At 41.7% G+C, this 25,990-nt stretch overlaps 1 protein-coding gene across 5 annotated transcripts; it reads left to right on the top strand.

Moving 5' to 3' along the window:
* Positions 1-15,871: 15,871 nt before the first annotated feature.
* Positions 15,872-23,311, top strand: OTUD1 (OTU deubiquitinase 1). Of its 5 annotated transcripts, XR_012376063.1 has the most exons (5): positions 15,872-17,850; positions 20,802-20,893; positions 21,017-21,134; positions 22,786-22,870; positions 23,125-23,311. XR_012376063.1 is itself a non-coding variant. In XM_025891899.2 (1 exon), exon 1 carries the CDS (start codon positions 16,331-16,333, stop codon positions 17,774-17,776), a length of 1,446 nt encoding a protein of 481 aa, XP_025747684.1. In that variant the 5' UTR covers positions 15,872-16,330; the 3' UTR covers positions 17,777-19,005. The 5 variants fall into 5 exon arrangements, 1 of the variants encoding a protein (XP_025747684.1); XR_012376061.1 differs by lacking the exon at positions 20,802-20,893; XR_012376062.1 differs by lacking the exon at positions 22,786-22,870.
* Positions 23,312-25,990: the final 2,679 nt, after the last annotated feature.

Raw genomic sequence — 25,990 nt, 5'->3', positions numbered from 1 at the left:
GCCTATTTTTAAAATTGGATTGGCTTGTCATTGTTGAGTTATAAGAGTTCTTTAGACATTCTGGGTTAGTCTCTTATCACAGATGTGATTTGCAAATATTTTTCTCCCATCCCCTGGTTGTTGTTTCACTTGGTAATTTATTTCTTTAGACCACTCCTTATTCCTGGAAACTCCACATCTTCCATCGAGCTTGAGGCTGCATCTACAGATCTGACTGCCCTCTCCTTCCTTCAACTTGGTTGAGCATCTTGACCTGCAAATCTTTTCCCATTTTTTTTTTCCATGCAGACAGTCTTAAAAATCCATTTCCACTTCTCTATACCTCTTTTTCCCTAAAAACAAGTAGTTCTGGTAAATTTGTCTGCCCTAAAGCTTTGGCTTCCATCAGAAAATGCAACCTCCGATTGCGGCATGAAAGCTAGTCATCGAAAAGCAACAACGCTTCTTTATTTGTAACAAGGAATTTATTTAATTTTCTGCTTGAGAAAGGGTTCTAGACATTTGGTTCAATTTTTTTTTTTTTTTTCTTCAGAAGGCTGATGGCCCTCTCTCCTTTTCGGGCTTTAGTTTTGAAGTAAGTCATTATTTGAGTGCTTATAACATTGTTTTCATCAAGAATACAGAATGATTTTTACCACTCAAGAGTAGAAATACTGCCAGGTATGTATGGTGTATATAAGTTCATTCAAAAAAGATTCCTAATTAAATATGACATAATTATACTAGTTCTTTGTACTTATTTGAAGGTTTAAGATTCATCCTCCCCTTTTAGTTCTAAAGGTAAATAGGAATATTTGTCTTTATCTTGTGACAAGATAGATTTGATTACAGGTTGCTTGGATTTAAAAAATACCATATAGCAAAATTAATTAAGGACACTATAATCATGAGATTTAAGAAAGAGATAAATTAAATATAGATTATATTTTTAAAATATAACTCAGTCTATTCTGGGCACTTTATTAATCTCAAAAATATTTATTGAGGATGTGTTTAAGGAGAAAGAATGTAAAATGTATACAAGATGAGCATTAGCTTGCTACTAAAAATTAATAATTTATAATACACAGCATTTTTAATCTCCTCTGCTCCACAGTCCTCAAAGTTCAATTTCAATTGAGTAAATATTCTTACCCCATTTTATAGGCCGTGAAATGAAAGCATGGGTTGCCGTCTAAAACATAAGAGGCATATTGATGTATTTACACGTAGTAATTAAATATAAATACAGATTTCTGTTTTCAGTCTTTGTAGTTATATGTGAACTTCCTCAAAGTGAAAGGGTTTATTGTCATTATGGGAGAAGCACATATTCCTCTTTAAACATTGACTTATTCAACAATTATGGTATTAATGCAAAGCCCGAATAGAGACGCAGCGGGGAAAAGGGAGCGGTTTTTTCCTGATGTTCACAAAGCTTGTGAGGTAGGAAATGGGCAAGTAACCGCATGGTATACCAGTGGATGAGGCCCAGGCTGCTGTGAAAGTATCAACACGAGGCATCTAACCTGAACTTGTAAGGAAGAAGCATCATCTAAATTGAGACCTTATGGATGAATAAGAGTTACCCAGGTGAAGTGTTCGAGCAAAAGAAGCAGTATATGACAAAGCCTACTGATAAGAGAGACAGAGTCCAATTAGGGGACTTAATGAAGTTTCCTATGATTAGAAGGTAAAGGGGAAACAGAGCATGAATTTTGAGAGATGAGAGCTGAAAAGAAAGCCACCAACCCCACTAATCTGTGTTGAGAAAAGCAATGGGGAGATATGGGAGGATAACAGGATGAGATTTGCAGTTTAGAGATAGCATCGTCATCATCATCCTCATTACTAATATTTATTGTGTTGATCACATGTCCGACACTATGCTAAATGTTTTGTATCAAACACTACCTAATACATTTTTCAAGTACAATTACTGTAGCTGACAATAAAATTATAATATATATTATGCTATAATTGCATATATATGTAATATATATATATTATGCTATAATTGTCAGAAAGTGGAAAGGAGAAACATTGTACTTTATTTAAATAGGGCTTTGTTCCATGATTACAAGCACAAGTGAGGCTTTATGTGATGTGTGGACCCCAGCTTTAAAGAGTATCATTTGACAGTGTAAACAAACAGGATACTTTTCATTTTGAGAACATAGAATTATTTGGGAAAAGTGGTTAAACTACGAAGAGGTTTGAATAAGTTTGGATTATGTTTAATTTATTTCCCCATAGTGCCATTTTGTGTTAGCTTAATGACGTGTGTGTGTGTGTGTGTGTGTGTGTGTGTGTGTGTGTGTGTATGCATAGTAAGGTAAGTGGGGATTTGGTGGGAAGGCCTTGGAAGAATGTTACAAATGTACACCTTGAATTATGGAAATATACATAAAGTCTTTGAGAAGACATAAAATTATCAGCAGAATAGTATCTTTATACTGACAGTTTTCTCAAAGGCATTGTTGAAACGAAGAGCTTTAGAAATTATCATAGTTACTTTGCAAGCCATAGGCTGGACATGCTTCCAAAAGTGCCATTAAAAATATTTAGTAACCAAAAGGATACAAGCACCAATTAATCCAAAAAGACTCAGGCCACGGAGCTGGAGGCTCCCTGTTGGTTTCTGGGTGCTGGAATATCTAGGGGTGCTGAAGGAGAGACCATAGATGCTAGAGCAGCTGGGAAACCTCACAGGTCATAGGGCGTTGGCTGTTTACCAAGGAATATGGAACTATTTCAATATTTTCTTAGCAACCAGTATGATCACACCAGTAGGTATTGATTGGCTTAATATTAGCTGTACATGTTCTTATTTTTAGTATGAATAGGAAGAGCTATATAAAGATGGCAAGATGGTAGGCATCTGTATAAGCTACAGAAAAATGTGCTCAGAGAACACTGCATTTGAAAACAATCAGTAAATTTAACATCCTTCAAATAGACTTCTGTTCCAAAGAAAAATGAGTCAGAACCCCAAAACAGAACATAAGCAGAGCCCAAATTCTAAAAAGTGTAACATTCATCATAATGGAGATAGATTGTGCTCAACATTGAAGGAAACATAGTTTTGGTTCTTCACTAAATAAGGACATAAAATTGTCCAAATGGACTCTCCCATTTTCAAATATTTATTGAGCTCTTAGAATACCCTAGAGCATCAAGAGCAAAAGTAACATTCTCCTGGGGTACCTGGCTGGCTCAGTCGGTAGAGCATGCAACTCTTGACCTCAGGGTTGTGAGTTCAAGCCCCATGTTGGGCGTAGAGATTACTTAAAGAAAGAAGTAACATTCTCCTTGACAAGGACACCTTCCCTGTTAAAGTGTGATAGAGTAGAAGCTTGAAAGCAAAAATGTCTCTTGGATCTGCCACTTGTGGCTGGATGATCTCTGACAAGTTCAAGTGTTGGTTAGAAGTACTGGTTTAATTGCTTTCATAGAGATCAAGATAACAGTGGCTTACATAAAATGTATTACTTTATTTCTCTTTCACTTAAAAGTCCAAGATGGCAGGCAGTCCAAGCTGATAGGCAGCTTCATGTGGTCATCTGAGAACTTGGGTCTTGCCATGCCATAATAAGGTTGTGGTCTTATCTGCATGGTGGAAGCTGACTCAGCTCCACATCTATGTTTCCGCCTGTTGGGAATGGGGGAAATATAGGTCAGTGGAAGGCACTCCTTCAAAAGGCATGACCTACAAGTTACATACATCTATTCTGGTCACATTGCATTGATTATTATTGAATCACTTGGCTATTACCTAGCTGCAAGGGAGGTTGAGAATTGTAGTCTCTAGCTGGCCAGCTATGTACCTAGCTGAAACCATGGAGGTTCTCTGATCCTTAGTTTCACCTTTGTGAAATGCAGAGAATTGTATTAAACAATCAGTGTGTAGAAAACCCCTGGCCTGGTGCCCAGCACATGTTGGAATGCTCAACAGTAATTAGTTTCTTCCGTACCCGTCTTCATGCAATGGTGGCCTGGTAGTGTTCATGGGATTCATGCTTACAGAGTGCCCAGCTAGGTAACAATGCAGATTTGGTGTAAGAACAGTCATGTGGTGCCAATCTAGTTATCGTTCTTCATTCTGTGCCACGTCCATGAAGATGTGTTCATGAGGTTTACTAAGGCACGGGGTTGACTGGTTTACTACTTTTATTATTTCACAAGTTTTATTATTAAATAGTTTCTTCCTTGAGCCCCAGGATCCCCTTGTATTTTGATGAAATGAGTTTAATGACCTAAAGGAAGCTTCTCTAGGAAATGCGAAGGATCCCTTTGGGATCTAAGCTCTGAGGAAGAGTCTGGTACAAATCCCACATTGCCAGGTGTTCTGCTCTTTCTCCCCCAAATTCTACTTTCCTAAACATATCCCTAGGAACTAGGCTTCCCTGGGGACCAGGCTCCTTTCTCTTCTATCCTGGTCCTAGGTTCCGGAGACCCTTTCTAGTTCTTTCTCCACTCTTCCCGACAGTTTCAATATGCCAGTCTTAAGATATCTTTCATCTCTTATTACCTAAAGGGGAAGCACGGCTCTTTTCCTAATCCTATTTCCCTTATTTCTATAATATGTTGTCCCCAAGATGGCCCCCAACAATCCTCACCTCACAGTATTCACTTTTCTGTATAGTCTATTTTCACACTGAGTCAGAACTGATGCATGTGATTCACAGATTACGGTGAAGATAATGGTGTGTGACATCAAGGCTAGGTCATAAAGGCCACAGAAGCTTTTGCTTTCCTCCTTTTTTGATTCCTTTCCCCATGCCATAAAGACATGAGAAACCTTTTGGGAAAAGCCCATGTGCCAACAGCCAGCAACAATTTGCCATTCACGTGAATGAGCCAGCTTGGAAACAGATCCCCCAGCCCCAGACAATCTTCTTGAACTTGCCTCCACTACAATTTGACTCTGATTTTAAGAACTACCAACTGCATTTATTATGTTCTATCCACCCTGTAAGAGATAAAAAATGTGTGCTGCTGTTTTAAACTCTTATATTTTGGGCTCATTTATTACACAGAAATAGATAGCTAATATACTATTAATCTTTGTATTTGGGGGGATAGTCATGCATTTCTTTCCTCAAATCTTCCACTGTATTTGTTGTGCATTTTCCTGGGTGAATCATTACAATTCTTTAGTCAGGATGAGTGGGGTGCAAAGTAGTTCTCTCCAGACAGATGATACTGATGCAATTGCAATCAGCTCTTAATAATATTAAGTTTCTTTAGGAATTATTTCTTTTGAATATATAAATTAGAGTGGATTCAAAGTTATCCACAGAATTTTCTTGTTTAATTTATCCCAGTTTGTTTTCATAAATGGGAGGGAAAGGACCCCTGTTGCAGGCTGCAAGACAGAAGTACTCATGGCTCATAGCTTGCCTCACCTACGAGAAACAGCTGCAATGCATCCTTAATAGTTATAGGGATAGGGGCGCTTGGCTGGCTCAGTTGGTAGAGCATGTGACTCTTGAGTTGTGAGTTCGAGCCCCACGTTGGGTATAGAGATTCCTTAAAAAATAAAATAGCTGTAGGGGGTTGCCTGGGTGGCTCAGTCAGTTAAGCATCCAACTCTTGATTTTGGCTCAGGTCATGATCTCAGGTTTGTGCGATTGAGCCCCGAGTTGGGCTCCGAGCTGGGTGTGGAGCCTGCTTAAGATTCTCTCTCTCCCTTTCCCTCTGCCCCTCCCCCCCTAAAAAAATAGCTGTAGGGATTAAAAAATTTACTTCCATATTTTACTTCCTCATACCCACACCCTCCCACCGCCAAATCTCAGTATATACATGGGAGTACAACACTTGTAAAAGTTATATATTCCAAAAGAGAGAGAGATTGAGAATCCATTCTCAGAACACATGGATTAAACTTCACATACAAAACATACTTTCTCCTGTATCGTCTCCATCTTTCCCATCCATAGTGACAGTCATAGCATGGACAGTATATATGTGAGATCACTAAACAGACTGTGGGATGCCTAACCCAGGAATCCTGGTAATATTACAAGCATCATTTATATAGTTGAAACCATCATGTGATGATACATGTTGATCACTAATGCAGCCAAATCATCAGCTTGGCCATGACAGTTTACATGCACAGATTCTGATTCCGCAATACAGTTGCCCATCTTTAGGATCTAAAAATCCTTTTTTTTTTTTTTAATCACTTTTCTTCCCAACTTTCTCTTTGTTCCCAAGATATTGTTATTTCTTCTTTTGAGTTTTCTTCCAGATGCATCTTTCTGGAATTCTAATGGAATGATAATATTGAGACCACTGAAGTGAAGTGTTTAAACTTAATTGTAAAAGTGTGCATGTCTTTGTTGCCAACATCAGTTCTAATCACTTCACATGGGAGGAAATCTCTACAATGACTACCTTTTGCTCTCCAAATTGTAAACACATATATTGGCTTAGGTTTCAGAGTCTTCTGTCAGCTGTGCGTTGACTTCCCCAGAACCAGCCTTATTATTCTCCCACCCCAGCATATTCCTTGTCCAGAACAGGGTCTTCATTGTCTCATCCCAGACTTCTGTCCTTTAGGACAAAACTAATCTCTTATCTCCTTAGTAAATCTTTGTTAGACCAAACAGACTCTAGTTACAATATTCCTCAGTGTTGCTAGTGGTACAACAGCATTTACCCTAAGTAGCTTTGAATACATTGCATAACTTCAGGAGGTTCAGAGACTCCCCCAGGCAAGTCAGAGGGGGGCTGGAACCAGCCCACATTTTAACAGGGGCCGCTCCTGGGAAGGCCTCCATCACCCTGTGAGCATTCACATGGGCGCTACACTTGCACAGATGATGCCGGCAACCCTGGCAAGAGATGCTTTCCCCCATGCACCTGTTTGTTCCTGTTACTCTCTTCTGAATTTAAGACAAAATTTTCATATTTTTCCCTATTTTCAAATAGGGAAAAGGATGTTTCAAAAGATGTTGGGCAGTGACAAACATGACAAATGCCCTCTTGTAGTCAGTAACTCTTAAAACCATATGTGTTGTGTTTCCTTTAATTTCCATAAAATTATGAGGATTAACTTGTGCAGCAACCATGATTTTATCTTATTATTTATTTATTTTTTTAAAGATTTTACTGATTTATTTGAGAGAGAGAGAATGAGAGAGTCGTGAGCATGACGGGGGGAGGGTCAGAGGGAGAAGCAGGGAGCCCGATGGGGCTCGATCCCGGGACTCCAGGATCATGACCTGAGCTGAAGGCAGTTGTTTAACCAACTGAGCCACCCAGGCACCCTATTTATTTATTTTTAAATGATAGTTGACACACAATGTTGTAACCAAGATTTTAAATAGGATCTACTCTTAAGAAAATTGTGACATCAATAATGTTAACTCTCATTTAACTTCTTAGCATGGTTTTCTTCAATCCCAGACTCTGTTTCTTCCTACATGTTTTTCTGTGTTTCATCTGAGAAACTTATTCTAACCTAATCATCTTGTCTTTTTTTGGAATTGTGGCTAGGTGGATAAAAGAAGGGACACCCTTGAGGCCTCCAATTCTGTTACATATCTGGCTGCTAATTCTTTGAGCCCAGCCCAGCTATTCTTATTCAGGCATTTATATTGAAACATTCTAAGAAACACTATTTTGGGGGAAGGCTAGGGTACTACATGACTTAGTTACCTCATTTATTTATTTATTTATTTTTTAAAAGATTTTATTTATTTATTTGAGAGAGAGAGAATGAGAGATAGAGAGCACGAGAGGGAAGAGGGTCAGAGGGAGAAGCAGACTCCCTGCCGAGCAGGGAGCCCGACGTGGGACTCGATCCCGGGACTCCAGGATCATGACCTGAGCCGAAGGCAGTCGCTTAACCAACTGAGCCATCCAGGCGCCCCTAGTTACCTCATTTATACTGTAAGCTTTTTAAGGCTGTTTTCATATAATTTCCTGTGGCATAAAGTCATTTAATTTCTTGTACACTTTATTTTTTTGGTAATTTCTACCCCCAACGTGGGGCTGGAACTCACCACCCCATGATTAAGAGTCACATGCTTTTCTCACTGAGCCAGCCGGGTGCCCCAAAGTCATTTAATTTTAAGGTTAAGGGGGGGGGTCTGGGTGGCTCAATCGGTTAAGTCTCTCCCTCCGGCTTGGGTCATGATCCCAGGGTCCTGGGATCAAGCCCCACGTGGGCTCTCTGCTTGGCGGGAAGCCTGCTTCTCCCTCTCCCTCTGCCTGCCGCTCCCCCTGCTTGTGCTTGCTCTCTCTCTCTGTCAAATAAATAAATAAAATCTTTAAAAAAATTAAGGTTGAAAGGAATCATAGAGATCACTAAACCCTCATTTTATACATGAAATAATTAAGGGCCAGGGAGATATAAAGATTTGTTCAAAGCCAATCATTTAGTTTTGAAGTTGAGAGTAGAAACCAAAGCTCCTGGTTCTAGCATATACTAGCAAATTTTAAGACTCATACACCAAACATCAGAGATCCTAGATTTTCATGGGTATGACAGAGGAATGGGTACTGTAGGAGAAAATAGGGAAAAATATGAAAATAACTATTTTCTCTTCTGTCAGTTATTGATAGGACGACCCCTCCTGCTATTTTGTCTGGGACACTTTTAGTTTATCCCTGACGACTGGAATAATTCTGAAGAGGAACCCCTTTCACTCTTAAAAATGTGCTGGAACATAAATTATAGGTTAGTTAACTTAATGAAAAATTATATTGTTTTTCAATGATTCCGTCTGCTCAACAAATCTATCAAGGTAAAAGGGTCAGAATATACTGTAAATACAATGATTAATCAGAGTAAAATTGAGGCCATAATTGTTTTCAAATTCCAAGCCACCACCACTGGTGGGCCATGAAATGATTTTAGGGTTATAATCAACATTTAAAAGGAATAGGGGTGCCTGGGTGGCTCAGTCGGTTAAGTGTCTGACTTTGGCTAAGGTCATGGTCTCAGGGTCCTGGGTATGAGCCCCACGTCAGTCTCCCTGCTCAGCGGGGAGTCTGCTTCTCCCTCTGCCTCTCCCCCACTTGTGTGTGCACTCTCTCTCAAATAAATAAAATCTTTAAATAAATTAAAGAAGGAATATAAGAGAATGCATGTATATAGTAAAGGTAAGCATTATTTTATGAGACTTGTTTCAGTTATATGTACATACACAGTAGAATATGTGGTCTCAACATAACACCTGTTTCTTATTGTAGTTTGTAGTAAAAAAACGAGTGGGAAAGCCACTGCATAAAACTTTAACAACTCTGAAAAAGAATATGGAAGCTCATGATAGTTTATACCACTTTGCAGTAAGCTACTAGATGAATTGGCTGTATCAATAAGGTAACCAAAATTGACAGGCTTTGAGACATGGTAAAGAATAAATATTAAAGTTTTCACTATAATTATAGAGTCAGAGGAAGCAATAATCACCTTAAAGGGTATATTCTTTAGTTATCGTCATATTTCAAGGTATAATTAAGCAGATAACACAATGCAGATCCACCGGCTGCAAAAACTATTTGGCACTTACAGACATCTTTACGTAAAGATGTGACAAGACTTCTAAGAGACTTAAGGATAACTGATTTATTAAAATGCTATCAGAGAAAAATGCTATAGAAGTATATATATATCACATATATATATATATATATATATATAAGGTTTTATTTATTTATTTGAGAGAGCATGAGCGAGAGAGGGCATGAGCAGAAGGGGCAGAGGGAGAGGGAGAAGCAGACTCCCCACTGAGCAGGGAGCCTGATGTAGGGCTTGATCTCAGGTTCCTGGCATCATGACCCAAGCTGAAGGCAAACACTTAACTGACTGAGACACCAGGCGTTCCTTTTATAACACACTTGTTTTTTTAAAAGCACTTTTGAAGTAGCTTAATGTCTATCCTCCATCTTTTCCTTTTCTTAAATTTTGGCAATAGAGTTCTATAACGGCTGGGCATTTTCACAAGTGACCTCTTAGTCAATAAGGGTGCGTCTCCCATCCTGACCTTCAACCTATGTAGAGGGAGGGAGGAGCGTGAAGGTGCCTCCTTGCTCCCCATTGGTCCCTAGGAGGGGTGAGCCAGTGAGCCATATTGCTATCATGTTCACTTATTTACGGATATTTAGCTGTAAACAATGGAGACTGTGGATATTTAAAGTGTGGGCATACAACCAGATGACTGAGTAATGTTAGAACCACCCTTGGCAACAGATCACAGCACTTAGTGCATTGTTAATTGTGTGTGTGTGTGTGTGTGTGTGTGTGTGTGTGTGTGTGTGTGAGCGCGCGCGCGCATGCGCCTGTGTGTAATGCCTTGTTTTTGCTACTTTATGTAAAACCCTTTATAAACAGGGGCTATCTTAATCTGTCCGGGCTTTTATAACAAAATACCGTAGACTAGTGAGGATAGCTTGCTTGTAAACAACAGAAATTCATTTCTCATGGGTGGGGTTAAAGGGGAGGGCAGGTTAAAAAAGGGGATGCGGTAAAAAAAAAAAAAGATTATTTCTCACAGTTCTGGAGGCTGGAAGTCTGAGATCAGGGTGCCAGCACGGTCAGACCTGGTGAGAGCCTCTTCCCGGGTCACAGACCTCTTATTGTGTCCTCACATGGTGGGAGGGGCCAGGGACCTCTGGACCCTCTTTTGTAAGGCACTAATCCCATTCATGACAGCTCCACCCTTGCAATTTAAATTCTCCCCCAAGTCCCCACCTCCTAATACCATCATCTTTGCAGGTTAGGATGTTAGGATTTCAACATAAGAATTTCCGGGGGGCACAGATATCAAGGCCATATTAGGAGCCGTATCTTATATTTTCATTTCTCCCTCTCCAACTAGCAGGCCTAGTTATTGTTAGTAGACCTGATCATCATATCGGTGAAGGCAATCAGAAGCAGGTAACAGAGCACAGAACAAGATATTTCTGGTCTAACCGCTCCTTTGCTATTATAATACCGGATCTGATGAACAGAGTTCAGGGAACACCTGAAGTGTTTGGGTTCCTCCCCTTTGTGCTGGAATGATTCAAAGCTGTGTGTGGGAACGGATTATTCTGTTCAGATTATGTCATCTGAACCTCCCTGTGAATACCAGACCTGGCTTTCCTTCTGTTCTCTCAATAGTCCATTGAATCCACAAGAAAAATGCCATTGCATGAGTAGGGACCTGAGCCATATTGCTAGTCACTAGGGGAACTGTTGGACTATTTATCAAAAGGGTTATTGCCTAAGCTTAGGAAATGATTACACATATTTCCCAGCCTTCTCTCCATTCCTTATTCTCTTTTTTTCCCATAAAAAGCAAAAATCTGCTGATTACTTGATCTAGTTATCCTAAATTAATTTAGATTTCCTGGAGTTATGAGATCGTTAGATAATGGGATTTTCAGTGATACTAATAAATACAATTTCAGAAGAGCTATAAGGTGTAAATAATTAAAACGAGCTTTCACTGCTGCCTGGAAATTTCACTTCCAGCCAGGGGCACGTCAGCAGTGCTAAATGTGCTGGGGAAAGAACACTGAGGTGGTTTGCATGCTATCGTGCCCTTTATTTATTTATTTGTTCACTTTAAATTGTCATATAATAGAATGAATATATGTCAACCCACACAGCACTTCCCAAGATGCCTGCCATTATTTCTTAAGTTCCATTTTTCCTTGACAATATTTAGAAAATATTTATTGAGAGCCTCCTATGTCTCAGGTACTTTTCAGAATCTTTTTCCACAGCATGCTACATATTTTAAGTTTGGTTGTTTCTATATATGGTTGAGTTGGGACATACTTCCATATGCCTTGTGCATATTAGTTCTCAATAACTGCTTGTTGAACAGAATGTAAAATTATTTTTTGTACTATGATGATTACACAAAAAGTTTAAGACCAAAACAAAATTATAAATTCAAATAGCCCAGCTTTCCAAATATCCCTTCACCTGGCCCTAAATAATTTGATTTCAGTAAACTTCAACTCCTTGATAATATAATTTTAACAATTACATTTAAGCTGCTATACAAGTACCATGTACCACTATACAAGTACCATGAATTTGTCAGAAAAATCACATAAAATGTGTGACTCATAGTAGGCTTTTTAAAAACAGCTTTATTTAGATGTAATTCACATACCATAAAATTCACCCTTTTAAAATGTTCAACTCACTGTTTTTTAGTATATTCCCAGAGTTGTGCAACCCTCACCATAATCTAATTTGAAGCATTTACAATACTCCAAGAAGAAATCCACTCCCATTGGTACTCCCTCCCGATTCACCCTTCTCCCTAGCCCTTGGCAACAACTAATCTATTTTCTATCTCTATGGATTTGCCTATTCTGGATATTTCATATAAATGGAATTAGGCAACACATGTGGCTTTTCATGTCTGGCTTCCTTCACTTAGAATGTTGTCAAGGTTCACCAATGTTGTATCATATATCAGTACATCATTCTTTTTATGGTTGAATATTTCACTGTGGACATTCCACATTTTATCTATTCATCAGTTGATGGATACTGGGTCCTTTGCACTTTTTGGGTATTATGAATAATGCTACCATGACAAAGATGACTTACAAGTTTTTGTGTGGACGTATGCTTTCATTTCTCTTGGTTATACATCTAGGATCTGGAATTGCTGGATCATGTGATAATTCTATGTGTATGTCACCTTTTGAGGAAGCGTTGTTTTACAGAGTGTCTGCACTTTATAAAATCCCACAAGCAATGTATAAGGGTTCTGTTTCCTCCACATTTTCGTCAACACTTGATATTATCCGATTTTTTTTATTAGAGCCATCCTCATGGGTGTGAAGTATATCTCACTGTGGTTTTTGATTTGCGTTTGCCTAGTGGATAATGATTTGGGTTTTTTGTTTTTCATTGCTGTCTGAATATCTTCTTTGGAGAAATGTCTATTCAAATTATTTGACTATTTAAAGGACTGGGTTGTCTTTTAATTACTGGGTTCTAAGACTTTGTTATCTATTCTCTATATATTTTAAAGTCCCTTGTCAGATACATGATTTGTAAATAGAGTCTCTCATTCTTCAGTTTCTCTTCTCACTTTCTCTATGGTGTCCTCTGAAGCACAAAGCTTTTAGTTTTGATGAAGTCCAATTTACTTTTTCTTTTGTCATTTGTGCTTTTTATTTTTTAAGATTTTATTTATTTATTCATGAGAGACAGAGAGAGAGAGAGAAGCAGAGGGAGAAGCAGGCTCCCCACTGAGCAGGGAGCTCGATGCGGGACTCGATCCCAGGACCCTGGGATCATGACCTGAGCCGAAGGCAGACGCTTAACCATCTGAGCCACCCAGGCGCCCTGTCATTTGTCTTTTTGTGTCACATCTAACAAATCACTGCCTGATCCTCAGGCACTGAGATTTCCTAATTTCATCTAAGGATTTGATAGTTTTAGCTCTTACATTCATCCATTTTGAATAAACTTTTATATATGTTGTGCGGTAAGGGTCCAGCTTTATTGTTTTGTATGCAGATATCCAGTTGTCCCAGCACCATCTGCTGAAAAGACTATATTTTCTCCCACTGAATTGTCTTGGCAGCCTGCAAAGTCAATTGACCATGAACATATGGATTTATTTCCGGACTCTGTTCCACTGATCTTTATGTTAATCTTTATGCCAGTACCACATGGTCTTGATGTCTATAGCTTTGTAGTAATTTCTTTTTTAAGATTTTATTTATTTATTTATTTTAGAAAGAGTGGATGCAGAGGGAGGGATGCAGGGGAGAGGGAGAGAGAATCTCAAGCAGACTCCTCACTGAGCACAGAGCCCCCCTACTGCTCATCTTGTTGCTACCCTTTGGTTGCTAGTTGCTAAAATTTCCTGTTTTTCTTGCCTATTCAATAACTGTAATTTTGGTTTAGAATCCTATTTTCCCAAACTTCTGCCAGTTTTCGTCACAGCACCAAAACACGCTAGACAGATGATTTTCCAGGATGGAATCATTAGGAATTCTTTTCAGATGGAGTATCAAGGAATTGGATTTGCCCTTCTCTTTCCTACCCTAATCTCTTTGCTATCACTTGCAAGGAGTTGCAAGTTCTCTGGACTCCGTAGGGCAGAAAACAATTCCCATTTCCAAGGCTGGCAATCATTTCTGCTTTGAGTTTCCTGAAGTATCATTTCACCCGGGGAAGACTTTCCAGATTAAGATATAGAGTGGACAGAGTTACACAGCCCACCACTTCCTCCCCCCAATCCCACAACATAAAATGGGAAAAAAAAAGAGCCTTCGTGTATGTTAAAATTTTGTATTTTCATATGTTTGTTTATATCTGTCTGTTCCTAACTTGGTACATTTTTCCTGTGTTTACCCCAACCTGTTAAAATTCATCTTGTTTTAGGATTTAAATGGAAGTTTCCTTATCTCCCTCCAGGTTCCTGTTATGCTAGCTGTGCTAGGCACATAATGGGTACTTAGTAAATATTATTTGAGATTTATTTTATTAATTGTCTTGTCTTCTGTTTCAGAACACGAGCTACCGAAAGGCTAAAGGTAGAGCTCAGTGTGGTGTTTAAGACACAGAGCAACAGATACCCCTCAAAAGCAGTGATGAAATCTAAGTAGTCTCCCTTTTCTAGTTAGCCATGGGGGCTACCAGATCCCAACTGGGTAGTGACCAGAAGTTTTTATTTCCTCCTGAGTTGATTTAAGGAACAGGTTGGAACGACCTAAGCAAAAGGCTAACTGCTGGGATCCTGCCAGTTACCGATGTCCCACCTCCGCCATGGCAAATTAAAAGCCCTGGCCAGCGTCAGGAGACCGGGATCCCAATTCTGATTTCTCCAAACTGAAAAACCTTGGGAACTCATTCTCCGTTAACTACTTCATTCAGTAAATATTAGCTCTAACTCTACGCCAGGTAGAGTGCTGGGGGGTTGTCACCAAAAGAGCAAACAGGACAAAGTATTTTCATTCAGGGAATTTACATGTCAACGGAAGGTTTAGGGAAGGGGGGCGGGGGGAAGCGTACACCATAGCCTACAGCTATTTCCTCATTTCTTACGAAAGGTGGGATAGCTTCCAGGTTGAATTTGAACGTTTAGGGCCTGTTACTGATCAAAGTTCAGAATACAGCAAAAGCTGCCCGCTACTGTAAAGTCAGTACATGGTTGATCATATGAATACTTTGGCTTTCCTTTACGGAGAGGGTACAACACACACAGTTGCCCATAACTCTTTTCAATATTCTACTCGGCCTCGGTGTGCATCACCTGACTCAGACCTCTGGTTAGCAGCTGCAACCTATCTTCCAAAGGCCCGAGGTGTTAGGCATCTGGCATTTCGAAAGGCTGGCTGAAGGGCTTCCTTCGCCCAAGTCATGTATTTGCCAGTCGACATGGGATAGGGGTGCAGAAAAGTTGCTTTCGGTTGAGTAGGGTAGCAAGGTCCTGGGCAGGACGCGAGGCGTCACGCTATTTTAACATTTTAATCCGAAGAACTGAATCAAAAGTCGGCAGTGGTGCCACGGCCCTGCAGAGGGCACGGAGGTTTTAAGGCAGCGCTCCGTACTCCAACCGAGCCCGGAAGCTTCCTTCGGAACGCACGCTGTCAAGGCGGCGTAGCTTCCCTACACAGCGCCCAACCCGCCACCATTCGCAGCAGCAGCAGCGCACAATGGCGCAGCACCGAAACCCGCCGCGGAGGAGCGGGGAGCGCGGGACGGCCGCCGCCTCCTCGCCCGCAGCTGCCAGGAGCGCCTTGCCCCCGCAGGCCGCCCGCGCCGCAGCGTTCTCCCGCCCGCGCCCCACCCGCGCGCCCGCCCCCAGCGCCGCGGGCCACGCCCGTGACGTCCGCCGAACGGGGCGGGGCGCGGGCCGGGGGGGGCGGGGCGAGCCCGCGCTGTTGAATGGGGCGCCGCGACGAGCCGCACATTCCAGCGGGCCCACGTGACGCGGCCGCGCGGCCTGAGGTAAACAACCGCGGCCCCGCCTCCCGGCCCCTCCGCGCTCCCTGCACTGCTCCTCGCCGGCGGGACGCGCTCCAGCGGGGCTGGCGGCTTTCTCCGAGAGTCCCCAGCGGCCGCCGTGGCCGGAGCAGCGGCAGCGGGCGCAGCGCCCCGGGTCTGCGGGCCGAGCGCGCCGGCCGGGGTCGAGCGCGCGTCCCCTCCCCGCCCCCACCGCGCGTTGTGGCGCAGCAGGAATTTGGCGGGGACCCGGGCGCTATTTGCGGCTCTTGACGCGCCGGCGGCCGGTGGCCCTTCGATCATTTCTATTCTAGGGGCACTGGGTCATCGCGCCCGGCCGGCCCCCTCCGCCGGGCCCGGAGGGTGTGTCCCCTTCAGCCGGGCTCGCCGCGCCTATAAGGGGCCCGAGCGGCGGGCAGGGACATGCAGCTCTACAGCAGCGTCTGCACCCACTACCCAGCCGGGGGACCGGGTCCCACGGCCGCAGCCCCCGCTCCCCCCGCCGCCGCCGCAGCCACCGCCCCCTTCAAGGTCTCTCTGCAGCCTCCGGGACCCGCCAGCGGCGAGCCAGAGCCCGAGACCGGTGAGTGCCAGCCTGCCGCGGCCGCCGAGCCCCGAGAAGCCGCCGCCGCCCCCGCCGCCAAGATGCCCGCCTTCTCCTCCTGCTTCGAGATGGTGTCCGGGGCCGCCGCCCCCGCCTCGGCCGCCGCCTGCCCTCCCGGCGGGTCCTGTAAGCCGCCGCTGCCGCCGCACTACACGTCCACGGCGCAGATCACCGTGCGGGCCCTGGGCGCCGACCGGCTTCTGCTGCACGGGCCCGAGCCCGGCGCCGCGGCGCCCGCCGCCCAGCGCAGCCGCTGCCTCCTGCTGGCCCCGGCGCCCGGCGCCCCGGTCCCGCCGCGCCGGGGCTCCTCGGCCTGGCTCCTGGAGGAGCTGCTGAGGCCCGACTGCCCCGAGCCCGCGGGCCTGGACGCGGCCCGGGAGGGTCCCGACAGAAACTTCCGACTGAGCGAGCACCGCCAGGCCCTGGCCGCCGCCAAGCATCGAGGCCCCGCGCCGCCCCCGGGGAGCCCGGAGCCCAGCCCTGGGCCGTGGGGCGAGGAGCACCCGGCGGAGAGGAGCCTCCGGGGCTGGGAGAGGGCGGGCGACCGCAGCGACCCTCCCGGCGCGGACGAGGCACGGCGGCCCGACCCGGAGGCGGAGGCGCCCCCGGCGCGGAGCGGCGACGCGGCCCCGAGCGGCGCGGCCGAGGCGGTGATCGTCTCCAGGTCGGATCCCAGAGACGAGAAACTGGCCCTGTACCTGGCGGAGGTGGAGAGGCAGGACAAGTACCTGCGACAGAGGAGTAAGTACCGATTTCACATCATTCCCGACGGCAACTGCCTCTACCGAGCGGTCAGCAAGACGGTGTACGGAGACCAGAGCCTGCACCGGGAGCTGAGGGAACAGACCGTGCATTACATCGCCGATCATCTCGACCACTTTAGCCCCCTGATTGAGGGCGACGTGGGGGAGTTCATCATCGCTGCTGCTCAAGACGGGGCGTGGGCCGGCTACCCGGAATTGCTGGCCATGGGGCAGATGTTAAATGTGAATATACATTTAACTACTGGAGGGAGGTTGGAGAGCCCCACGGTGTCTACCATGATTCACTATTTGGGCCCAGAGGATTCCCTAAGGCCTAGCATTTGGCTCAGTTGGCTCAGTAATGGACATTACGATGCGGTGTTTGATCACTCCTATCCCAACCCAGAGTATGACAATTGGTGCAAACAGACTCAAGTGCAAAGAAAACGCGATGAAGAACTTGCCAAATCCATGGCCATATCCCTATCCAAGATGTATATTGAACAAAATGCATGCTCTTGAAGTGTCTGAAAACCTACACCCTGGGAGAATTGCATACATAATTTGTGTTGGGAGAATTATGAACTCTAATCAGGGTAATAGCACTTTTAAACTTCCTAGTAGATTTACCGTAGGTGTAATGCCTTAATCATTTTTTTGAATGTTTTCTCCTCAGAGCTGAAGGTTGCTGGGCACCTAAATGATGTTTCATGATGGCTTTGGGTGATCCTACTGCTATTTATAATTTGCTGTATAAAGTTAGCCACGACTTAATTTGCAAGCTAGTTTCTCATGGTGTAAATTTGTTCATTCCTGGTAATCTGTTTTCTATAAAAATGTATTTTTGCACATTTTTAAAAATTGGTGTACCTTCATCTATGACGTGTTCCATTTTGACAAACAGCTTTCCAGCATAAATCCAGAGAAGTGCTTTATATGAAATTTATTACTTTGAACAGAGTTTGTGATTTAGTAGTTATTTTATGTTGTTCGATTTGAATTTTACAATTCTTAGGTAATTATTTCAAATGGATATTGATGCATTTGTGTTACCAGATGATTGGCCCATTCCATTTTAATGAAAAAAATTTGTTGTTTTGGAAATAATTATTTTTCTAGAAATGCTCAACCTTTTAAAGAGAAATACTTAAGGGAAGGTTGTGGGAAGAATTTTCTTAAGGGATAGTACCAGGTCTTACTTGAATGAAAGTCTGATATTTGCTGATGGCAGAGTGATGACTATTCTGTACTTTGGTTGGCATTTAGAGTAGATTGTCTGGTGCTCTGATTGTTTTTATTTATATTTGTCATTTTGTTATAAAAGCATTTTAACCTTGTGACAAGATAAGCCTCCTGCTTTATATAGCTTCTTGAATTCAACTAAGAGATTTAAGAAACTACTAGCATAAATGCCTCGAATCAACCTTGGCAGTTGTTTTATAGCAGGAGAATGTGGTCTGAATATTTTATTCCTTTTAAATTCTTTGAAAAGGCAAGATAGGATTGCCCTGTATTATGTACAAATAAAAATGTCTGTAAGAACAGATCTTGTATGGTTTGCTGGGTCAAACAATGTTCTCAACCTAAAATCTATCTCATTTCCACTTTTAGTCATATTTATTAAGTACTGCAGTTTGTACTTTTTTTTATTTTGTAACATTTTGTGATTTTTTGGTACAATACTGTATTTGTACAATAGAGCGATTCTCAGCTGATGGAATGAATGAATAAAATGCGTAATTTTACTTTTACCACGTCTTTTTGGCCAAGGTGGTTTTTCAATTAAGACGTGACACTTGCAGGAGCGTCTCTTACATGTATACCATTTTTTCTCATGTGTAAAGATGTCACAGAATTAAGAGGGAAATTTCTTAAGTTCTCACATGAACAGGGTAGGATAATCATTAGTAATTTCAAAGGATGAGTCTTAGTTAAATATACTTTTAAAGATGGAGTAACTCAGGACATTGCTCTCATTATTTCTAGTTATAATTCCTGTCTAAAACTATAGAGGTACCTGTTGGCAAATAAACAAGGAAGAGCAAGTACTGTGTTAACCAGCACAGCGTTTAATTATCATAGTTTCGTGTTTCACTTACTCTCAGCACAGATTTAAATGTTTCAGGGAGTAACCAAAACAGTGTCCTAATTTTTATCCAGTCTGGCATCTTGAGACCACGGGAAGCTCTTAATTTTGAGATGTGTTAGTGGATTTAGTGGATAAGTACACCTGTAGACATAATCTGGGTGTGTTGTTTATTGCAGAATAAAAACAGCTAGTTCGGATGTTTTACTTTACAGTTGATAGTTCGTATGTTTATATTTCACGGTTATAGACACATTTGAGCTTGAGTTCATTGCTTAACCACATTTTTGGAAGAATGCCATATTGGTTATCAGGACAATTTCCTTTAAATGTTAACTAATGAATTTATTTTAAATGTTAGCTAATCACGCATCTCTGGTTTTTGGGTAAGAAGAGGTTTGCTTCATGGCCTCACCGATTAACTTGGGAAAGAAATTATTTGGAATTACCTGTCTAAATATGCCTCTTTCCCTCTTCTCCCTTTAATTTAGACATGTATAAAATTTGGGTATGCTTAAAACTTCATAAATGAATAGACAAATTAGATAGAATTTCCTAAAAAGCCATCTGTAACCTCATTACTCTTTTTGAAGAAACAAATTCTTCTGGGTTCTGTTTCATTTTCCAATTAGAATCCCAAGTCCTTCATTTAGATTCTCAAGGGTGATGTGTTTGAAAAATTTTAATGAATCTTAAGATTGTATTGCATGGCAGCATGTGGTTTTTTTTTTTTTTTAGTTGTCTTGCCTAAAAGGTTTGTTATGTCTTTCCTGTCCTCTTTCTATGGTTTGGTTTTTTGAAGAAGAAATGTAGTATTGGCCTCTCCCTTAGGTTCAGTGTGTATTCTCTACGGCCGAACCAGTTCTATGTATTAGCAGCCATCCTGGATCCCTGAAGACAAGCAGCTGAAGAGGTGGAAATGTGGTTGACTCTTAATTTCCTTTTCAGCAAACAGATTTTATTAAAGTTTATTCCTTCAGATACTCTTTATAGCAGCTGAGAGGCTCAAACACTTGATGGCTGTGAGCTAAAGTTTCTTTAGAGTCTGCAGGAGGAAGATAAAATCTCTCAAGTCAGTCCAACTGCTTTCAGGTAAATTCGTGTGAAAATCATACTGTTAACTTGAAAATTTTACTAGGGTGGTCCATGGATAAAAACATACAAATCACTATTAGTGTGATTTTTTTTTTTTAAATTACTGTTTTTTTTTTTTTAAGAATTAAATGGCATAATACTTCAACATTTTGGCAAAAACCTAATTTCTTGAATCTTTGGTTCATTTTCCATTCATATTTCTGTAAGATAAGATGTACTCATTTTAATTGGACTAAGCAGTAAACCTATTGATAAGTGCCAGAAGGACATGTACATACGATTGTTTTTTTTTTTTTACATGTGATTCTTTAATTATATTTTTCTGAACTTGTAGCCCATGTGCTTTATATGCAAAATTTTCATTAGGCACAAAGCCTTTCTTCAGATACCACATTCTGTGAAGGAGAGGAGATGCCTTAGGATTCCTTGAACATCAGAATTGGTTAGCCTCAGCTTGGGTAAATAGTCCTTATGTTGCACTGTTTTCTTCCTAACTTTGGTATTTAAAAAAAATGGATCTTGAGCTAATCTCACTATTTCATTAAAACTTGTTTTATGTGTTTTCCCTCTTTCCCTAAAAGGTGAGAAAGCTGAACTCTTAAAATTTTACCATGGTATTCGGTGTGCTCATATGGAGGAAAAGTGTTACAGAATAAAAACAGATTTAAACCTTTGGACATCTGATAATTTAATATGCAGGTAAACATACTGGATAAATTCAAGTGTATATTTCAAATTTGTAACATGTTCACACTTAACACTTACTTGTCACATGAAATCTTAAGCCCAGACCTTATTACTATTTTTGACATTCCTGGAGTGTCTATAACCATCTCAAAGAGGCACCAAGGAACTTGATGGCATCTAATTCGGTTTCATTCCCTAAATGTACTAAGTGCAATAGACAAGGACTATATATTATGTTTCCTGCTGAATCCCTTGGTTCCAACCCAGTAACTAGCAGAGCAAACACTCAGTATGAATGAAAGAATAACTTGAAGGAAAGCAGGAGCTTTGGGAAATATTTGGTGGATGTGAAATTAAATAAAAGTGATTGTGGAGTCGACAATTAATTGGGAGTTACCACCAACAAAGTAATCCCAAGCATTTTAAAGAGAAGTGGTGTTAAAGACAGTAAAGTCTGTAATGGAAAAAATAGATTTTGAAACCCCAAAAGTAGAATTTGATGCTATCTTTGTGTCATCTTCCAAACATCTTGAGAACTAAACTAAGAAAACTAAATAGAACTTCCATTAACCTGAAGCGACTGTGAAGGTGTGGCCTTGTCTGACTTGCTCTGACTTGCTTTAGGGGTTACACCTACCTCAAGGCCAGTGTACAGCGATCCCTAGTTCTGCTGTGTGTTCTTTCTATAGCCTGGTTGGGAAGGAAATGCTGGACCAATTTCAAGCATGCTTAGGATTGTTGTGTTCAACAGGACGGGCTGCAGCCTTATGACATTGGTCAGTGGGGCCTGGGCAAGTCGCACAAATCAAATCCAAATAGATCTATTGGGGGAAAAGGAGCAGCATTATTTCCTCATGCTGTAAATTAGGTCAGCGACAGTTACTCCATGAGGAGAGGTCAGAGAGAGAGTTCGCTGTCATCAGATAAAACCGTATCTAGCCTGGTTTTCACAAGTGAATTTTCTAATTGAACAGTCATTTCTGTGTAAAATATAAAACAAAACTGCTTTTGATAAAATTCTTTAAGAAACAATCTGTGGTGCACTGATTTGCCTTTGTAAAATAACTGAATACAGTTTAATCTTCCTTCTTTCATGACCAAGGGCTTTCGCGATGGGCATGGCTGGATGGCCCGGAAGCCTTGGCGGACTGCTGAGGTGTGACAGTCCCTTTGTGCTTTAAAGGACCTCAGAGCGCTAGGACTGTTAGCATTGTGTTTTATACTTTTCCCGTCTCCTCCCTCCAGCCCATCACGATTTCCTACATTGACTTAAACACACCAACAAGTGTGCTTGTCAGAATTGACTCTAAGATCATAGGAAATGGGTTTCTAATTTGAGACTAGGATGCTCGGCTATGAGTAACATGCTTAAGCTTTAGTTTTTGGTCAACCAGAAGGCTTTCTTTGCTTTCGTCTTTGTCTTCTTTTTTGCATTCTGTGGTGGTATCCTGAAATGCTGCATTTGTCCCCTTAGGGGACCTCTGAATGTATGCGTTGCCGTATTAAAACAAAACAAGACGAGACAACTTGAGGTTAGCTATCTTAGTCCTTAGAATTGCAGTTGATTTGTCATTGCCTGGTTAATAGTTTGCTTCCTCTCTGCCATATGTAATGCTTTTGAGTAGGTACTGGCCAGTGTCTTCCTTTTGCTTTTCCTATTTAGTTTTCTGGTTCACCAAGATGTGCTAATTATGAAGTCATTCAAGTATCAGTTCTTCATTGAAGACCCCAAATTCCAGTACACATAGGTGGGTCTAGTACAAACGTGACAGCTGTCTTTTGGGCTCCCTCTCTTGTATTCTCCTGTAATGAATGTGTGTTATGTCTCCACTGGGTAAATGTAGACTCTGTGGTTGTGTGGTGTGCAAAGTAGGTAATTGTGAAGGAAATTTATACCAATGGGTCGCGTAACACCTGTGCAGCCAATTTGTAAAATAAACTCAAATAAAGCCTTCAGTTCTAATGACCAACAGGAGACATTCACACCTTTTGTTTCTTACAGTGAAATTTGACCTGTCCTGGTGATGTAATAGGAATGAAGAACTGGGAGAACACCGTGAGGAAATTCTTAGCTGTCACTTCACTGTCTCTTTGTTGTCTTGCCGAAAAGTGCCAGACCTAGGGGGACTTAACAGATTTTTTTACTTAAAATCTAAACAACACTCCTATCTCAATAAACACTAGAGGCCTGAAATGGAAACCTCAGTCACTGCTTATTCCACAGAATTCTAGGACGGAATTAGAAGAGAGATTGAAGGTGTGCGTCAAACGTTTCAATATAAAGTCGTTTCCCCTGACAGATTTTTCGTTACCTTTCCACATTATCAATCGTGGCTGTTGGCAGAAGCCAGTGCTGCTCAGAATTGCGGCCATTTGCAGAGAGATGATTAGACGGTTTAGAAAGCACTGGGAACCTACAGGAATAGACAGTGCGATTTTCATAGTTTAGCTAAGCTTGTAACAGAAGCTGATTTCTCTCTCACTTGACTGTTCCAAAGGGAGCAGGCCAGGCTGTCAGGGCAGCTGTGGTCCGGAGAAGACACATTCCCCAGGACACTGTCATCGTGTGCGAGATCGAAGCCGGGGCCACCACCCTGCCTGCCCCGTAGCTCCTAGAAAGAGCACACACACCCTGAGGTGGCACACTTCGCTTCTGCTCTTGTCTCTTGGCCCGAATTTTGTCAGATGGCCTTATCTAACTGGGGAATATCATCCAGACTGTTCCCAGGAAGAAGGGTAAATGGATTTTTGGCAGGAAAATAGCAATCTTCTCCAAATCTTTATTTGTCAGGAATGGTTTAGGGTGAAAATATCTCTAAGAAGAAAATGATAGTATGAAAGTATCTGGGAATAAAATCGGCCTGAACTTGTTTCACGTTACGAAGACGCAAAAGTGGGATTAATCGTTGCCACAACTTAGGGTTCCTTATCAGCTCCTCAACAAAGTGTTTGTCGCAGGCTAAATATATACATGTGCAAAGCCTTCCACGTTTTGAGAAGGCTGCTATTTTTCTAGTTCCTTTCCATTCTTAATTGTTTCTTAGTATATAGAAATATCCTGAAAATCTGGCCTTCAACGCAAGCCCTGGTTTTCTTCAGAAAGAACAATATAAAACTTTTTCCACTTATGTTTTTATAGATCTTGCTTCTTTCAGATACTGCTGGTTTTACTTCTCTCCCTTTCTCTGTTTTCCAGTTATTTTTTTATTTACATTGTCCTGCTTGGTTTTCTTTTAGAAAAGTTGTATGGGGTCTACTGTGCTTAAAATAAGGTAGTCTTTACTAAGTTTTACTAATTTGCTGATTTTATTAATTTACTCAGTCTTTTAAAGAAAATGTCTAAAGCTCACCTCATCCCGTAAGATGAGGCTTACCAGGGCGCCCGGGTGGCTCAGTCAGTTAAGTGTCTGACTTTAGCTCAGCTCATGATTTTGGGGTCCTGGAATCGAGCTCCACGTCTGGCTCCTGGCTCAGCGGAGAGCCTGCTTCTCCCTCTTCCTCTCCCCCCACCATGCTCTCTCTGTCTCTCAAATAAAATCTGTAAAACAAAAAAAAAAAGATGAGGCTTACCTTCAGTATAACTCTTGTAACTCATATTCACTTTCTTAAGGTTAATAAGAATCCCTGTAAATGGGTCAGAGCAGCCAACTGTAAGCATAACCCACCCCAAGAGATGGTCACTAAGGTTCTCGTTGAGAAGGGGGCCCTCCCAGTTGAATCAGGGCAGCTATATTACAAGCATAGCCTTGGCAGGGGTTAATCAAAGTAATTGATGATGTAGGGGCGCCTGGGTGGCTTACTCGGTTAAATGACCGACTCTTGATTTCGGCTCAGATCATGATCTCAGGGGTGTGAGATCAAGGCCTGCATAAGGCTCTGCCCTGGGCGTGGAGTCTGCTTCAGATTCTCTCTCTCCCTCTCCCTCTCCCCCTCCCCCCCTCTAAAAAAAACAGATGTAAAAAAAGCCATAACTGACTTAAGTGTCCATACCCAAATTACCTATCTGTCTGTCTTGCTGCAGAAATGTATTGTCACAAGAGAAGGATAGTGGTCTGTACAATGACTGGAGAAAAGAGCCAAAGAATACATTAGTCAATGTGGCTGCATTTATCTAGGTGAGAAGGTGTTCTGGGCAAGTCACACTAGTATGCCAAATAGATAAGAAAAATAAAGGAAAATACTTCTTGGAAATACGCAGTAAATATTCATTCAACAAATATTGAGTGCCTTGCGAGTAAGTACTGTGCTAAGTAGTAGGTAAACTCACAGGCTATATGGTAATAGATCTTTAAAAACTGGAGGCTATCATAATCATATCTTATGTAAATTATTTTGCTCATGAGAGGTCTTTGGAGTCAAGCTAGCTGGGGTTCAGTTTGAGGGTGAACCACTTACTGTAGGCATGACTTTGGGTGAGTTAGTTAACCTCTTTAACCTTGCGTCCATTTGTGTAATGGAAAGAGTTACTATATTTATTTCAGAAGGTTGAGTAAGGATTAAATTAGAAATAATGTATAATGTATATATCTCAAGCATAGAGTTAGCACTCAGTAAATGTTAGCTACTTCTAGAATTACTACCTTTAGAATCACAGGACAGGTTCATTATGTGCATTGAACCTGGCTTCTAGCTTTCCTTTCAGGTTTAATCTTGATTTTCTATTTTATGCTTATTCTGATTTAAATGATTTTTTAGTATTGATTGCTGACTGCTATTATGCTTCATTATTATTTATGAACAGGGTTTTGCTTTTCTTTATTCATGCAAATACTTTCTTTTAATATTTTTGCATTGGCATATTTAATATCCAAATTCTATTTCAAAACTTGAAGAGTGCTTTCGAAAACAGTGATTATTGTACAGCTCCA

This window comes from Callorhinus ursinus, unplaced genomic scaffold, assembly GCF_003265705.2.
Source record: "Callorhinus ursinus isolate GAN/ISIS: 27379988/994484 unplaced genomic scaffold, GSC_fseal_2.0 scaffold63, whole genome shotgun sequence".
Lineage (NCBI taxonomy): Eukaryota > Metazoa > Chordata > Mammalia > Carnivora > Otariidae > Callorhinus > Callorhinus ursinus.
Note: the sequence above shows the minus strand (reverse complement) of the source record. Positions and strands in the feature narration are given on the sequence as shown.

Excerpts from the sequence above, each read along its gene's own strand:
- OTUD1 (XM_025891899.2), top strand. The coding sequence starts at position 16,331 with ATGCAGCTCTACAGCAGCGTCTGCACCCACTACCCAGCCGGGGGACCG.